Below are 4,406 nucleotides of genomic sequence, written 5' to 3' on the forward strand. Positions count from 1 at the left end.
CAGTCAGTAACCACCAGCAGACTGGCAACTGAGCGGGATTCAACCTTTCTACAGGATTCTCTGTGAGCATAGTGAGTTCCTCTCATTGGGCCTTCTGTATTTCTTGTAGTCTGTCACTTATTACTTTACTATTGTTTGGTTTATGCTATTTACCAGCTTTATCTTAAAAAGCCTCCCTTATTGAGCATCTTGGCATTCTATTTTTTTAAAACATTTTATTTTATTTTTTGAGAGACAGACAGAGCGTGAGCAGGGAAGGGGCAGAGAGAGAGGGAGACACAGAATCTGAAGGAGGCTCCAGGCTCTGAGCTGTCAGCACAGAGCCCGACGTGGGGCTCGAACCCACAACAGTGAGATCATGACCTGAGCTAAAAGTCAGACGCTCAACAGACTGAGCCACCCAGGCACCCCTCATCTTGGCATTCTTAATGAAGCCAGTATTTTATACAGTATTGGAACGGAAGGAAGCTTTTAAAATAGATGAAAACAAAACATTTAAATAGTCAAATATACAATAGTGAAATAAAAGTAACCAAATCAGAGGATATATATGCAAAAATAACTTCAGCTCCTATCTCACACCATATTCAAAATTAACCCCAAACATATATTTCTAGATGTCAAAAGCCAAACTATAAAATGCTCCAGGAGAAAACATAGGAGGAAATATTTGTGACCTTGTATTATGCTAAAATATCTGAGATACAACATCAAAGGCATGATCCATAAAAGAAAAACTGACTAAAGCTGACCTTGCTAACAGTAAGGACATCTGTTTTTTGAAAAACATTGGGAGAAAACATTTACAAATCACATATCCGACACAGGATGTGTATCCAAAATACATAAAAGCCTTCAAAACTTGCTAATAAAAATATGGAAACCAACTTGACAATAAACTATTTAAAAAAAAATAATAATCCTGANAAGGGTCAACATCATTGGTCTCTAGGGAAATACAAATTAAAACTACAATGACAGATCATTCAGCGAAATAACCATATAAAAAGGGTGAACATCATTGGTCACTAGGGAAATACAAATTAAAAGTACAATGACAGATCATTCAGCACCTGTTAGAATGAGTCAAGTTAAAAGGGCTGACCACGCGGAAGCGTTAGTGAGGACGTAGAAGAACTGGGGGCAATGTAAAATGGTATAACCACTTTGGAAAATGAATTGGCAGCTTCTTAAAAAAAGTTAACCATAACCAATAACCTAGGTATTTCCCAAAGAGAAATGAATGCATATATTTATCCAAAGACTTCTATACCGATGTTCCTAACGGCTATAGTTGTAATAGCCCCTGACCGGAAACAATCCAAATGTGCAACAGGTGCGTGGGTTAACAGAGTGCGGTATATCCATTCACCGGACTATAATTCAGCATTAAAAAAAGGAATGAATTTACGATACAGGTGACATCGTGAGTGAATCTCAAAATAATCAGGCCGAGGGAAAGGAGACACACACAAACAGAATACATTACCACAGGGGTCCATTTATATAAAATCTGCAAATATTCAAATAATGTAAAGTGGAAGAAAGCAAATCAGTGGTTGCCTGGGAAGGGGGAGGAGGGGAAAGGGGCAGGAAGGAATTACAAAGGATCAAGAGAAAACTCGGTGTGATCATGGATATAAAAAGATCAGTCATCAATCAGGCTCCAAAGAAGGTCTAAGGCTGAAAAGGATGAAGAAGAACCCTGAACAACAGGGGAAACGTGTGAGTACAGGCTCAGAGGTAAATTGAGTGCTTGTGGGGCACAGACTAGTGGGAAGCCTCGCTGGCTAGGAGACCTGGAGCAAGATTGTGTAGGGCCTTAAATGCTAAGCAGAACATTTCAGACTAAAGTCTAGAGTCAATGGGAATCCTTGAAGGACTCTGAGGAGGGAAGAGAGAAAGGAGTGTTTTAAGATCAATCAGGGAAGACTGAATGGAGAAGAGCTGTATCAAAATCAGAATCAGTTAGTATACTGGTGCCGTTTACACAACTATAAGGTCAGCTGGTTAGTCTTCCCAGACAGCTCCCTAGTGCCCAGGATACCCCTCATCCATACCAGAGTCTCACTACACAACATACAGACAGAAATGCAAGTACACAAGTCAGTTACAAGTTCGGTTCCGATAAGGGCAGTGTAAATGGCTTAGACAGTGTAATCCACTCAACCCCCGCTGCATATAGGACAGAACATGTGGATTTTCTTTTCTTCTTCTTCTTTTTTAAGTAGGCATGGAGTGCAATGCGGGGCTTGAACTCACGAACCGTGAGATCATGACCTGAGCTGAAACCAAGAGTCAGACACTTAACTGACTGAGCCACCCAGGCGCCTCCAAATTAGTACAGTGCATCCTATATCTAACAGGTACAAAGAACAAATTAGGGGAACTTAGAAACTTGAGACTAAATAGTCTAGTCCAACTCCTTACCGTATGGATGAGCTAAGTGAGATCCAATATGGGGAAGAAATCTGTCCAAGGTCACTGAACCAATCCGTGACGTAAGCAGGGAGTACGTTCCATGAGTGATTCCCCATATTGGATTTCAGGGACCAGCAGTTTGTAAACATTCATATCGCTCTCAACACAGGAATATTACAGATGCAGCTATGAATATATGGTCACTAAATCTCTTACTGTGATGATAATCCAAACATCTGGAAAAGGTTAGTTTCTAGCACTCATTTCCCCACCCTCGCTTTGAATATTTTATGCAATCCACATAAACCAATAGCGCCATCATTAGAGAACTCACAAATAAACTGTCAAAATAAACCAAAGCTAATAATCTTCCTGCCCTTGAATTACACCCACACTAATAAATTTTAAAATAATGCTTCAAACTGTCACCACCACATGCGATCACAACAATTCTTGCTCTTTAGAAGAAGCTGATGATTTTCTACGACTGTAGAATTTCAATACTTACATTGAAACCTGACATGTTAATATCTATCCGTGGTTCCCCTTCCTTTTGTCCTTTTGGAGCAATTTGATTGAGAAGATGGAAATAGGCTTTGGAATCCTACAAGTGAATTGAAAATTTCAGTGAGATCACATTTCAAAGAATGAATGTATCTTCTTGTCCCACATTTGGAAGGATATTTGCACTGGATTTTGGGAGAACGTATGGCAGAAAACTCTGCCTTCGACTCTAACAGATCTTTCCCCCAGAAAAGTCCATCTATCTGGCCTAATGTCTGCCTTGAATATGGATAACCGGATTTCATCACGACTTCACAACTGATGAACATTACCAATTCAATAATGCTAGTAAACACATAACTAGTTCTGTACCTTCACTGAATTACTGAAGTCAATAAGCTTGGTAGACAAAACAAGCAAGAAAAGAAAGTAGGAGCAGAAATCCAGGAAGCATAGGGAAAGAGAAAACAAACAGGTTACATCATTACAAAACACGATATACACCATAACCTACGGAGAAGAGATGAGCCGTGTTAAAAGATGTACTTGGTTGTAGATTTAAAAGACCATTTTTAAACGAGTAACACTTGGGTGGGTGAAATAACATTTAACACTTTGTGACCTGAATATACTTAACCGAACACGATTTTCTTTTTGTTTTGAGCTCCTGAATTCATTCATTGTTTGAATGTTTCTGCTTGGAATTCCAATAAGTAAAACAAAGCGGTGCCGCTCGTACGGGGGTGGGCTGGGTGAATTCAGGCTGTGTGGACACGCCACAGAATAGAACTTGAAAACCGCTGGACCACCACAAACATTTAATAAGGGTCCTCGACACACATGTCGAGGAAGCTTCTGCCTTCAGGGGACGGAACCTGAAGTCAAGGCTCCTTAATCCTGCTGGATTGGAAGAGCACCTTCCCAGCGGTGATCAGTTTCTATTACTGACCCTTAACAGTCCAGACAGGCTATAAACGAACGTTTCTCCTAGTAACCTCTGTAGATTACGTGCACCCTAATCCCCTGGGGGAAGTTGTTCAATATGTAGATTACTGGATCTAAACCCAGACCTACCAATATGAATCCCTGGGAGCTGCCCAGACAGCTGCATCTTAAATGAGCGAAGGCAAGTGAGTTTGATACATAATGCGATAAACGATTCCAAGAATGGGGAAAATCGGGTGAGTGAAATCCATTTCAGAGCAATTCATGAACTGCAAACCCAGATGCTACCATGAGCAGGCATAGGATTTGCCTCCCTGTAATAGGGCATTTACTGTTGCGAAAACATTTTCGCTCACAATTTCTTCCTCAAGGTGCAGAAACAACTCATAATCAAATCCTGCACACTTGAGAAGAACAGGTAAAGAGCAGTGTATTTACTACCCTGAAAAGGGCTTTACAGGTGGAAACTGAACTTGAATACAGATACATTGGAAGCCCTCTCGCACATTACCGAACAATCCTTTGCTTTTTAAAAA

At 40.4% G+C, this 4,406-nt stretch overlaps 1 protein-coding gene across 1 annotated transcript in view; it reads right to left on the minus strand.

Annotated features, from left to right (window-relative positions):
• The window catches only part of PLS3 (plastin 3), a 43,932-nt gene that overhangs the window by 10,147 nt on the left and 29,379 nt on the right, over window positions 1-4,406 (minus strand). Inside the window, exon 9 of the mRNA XM_077775163.1 lies at window positions 2,930-3,025. Within this exon, the coding sequence (XP_077631289.1) occupies window positions 2,930-3,025 (96 nt within the window). The remainder of the gene's footprint in view (window positions 1-2,929; window positions 3,026-4,406) is intronic.

This window comes from Crocuta crocuta, unplaced genomic scaffold, assembly GCF_008692635.1.
Source record: "Crocuta crocuta isolate KB4526 unplaced genomic scaffold, BGI_CrCroc_1.0 scaffold531, whole genome shotgun sequence".
Taxonomy (NCBI): Eukaryota; Metazoa; Chordata; class Mammalia; order Carnivora; family Hyaenidae; genus Crocuta; species Crocuta crocuta.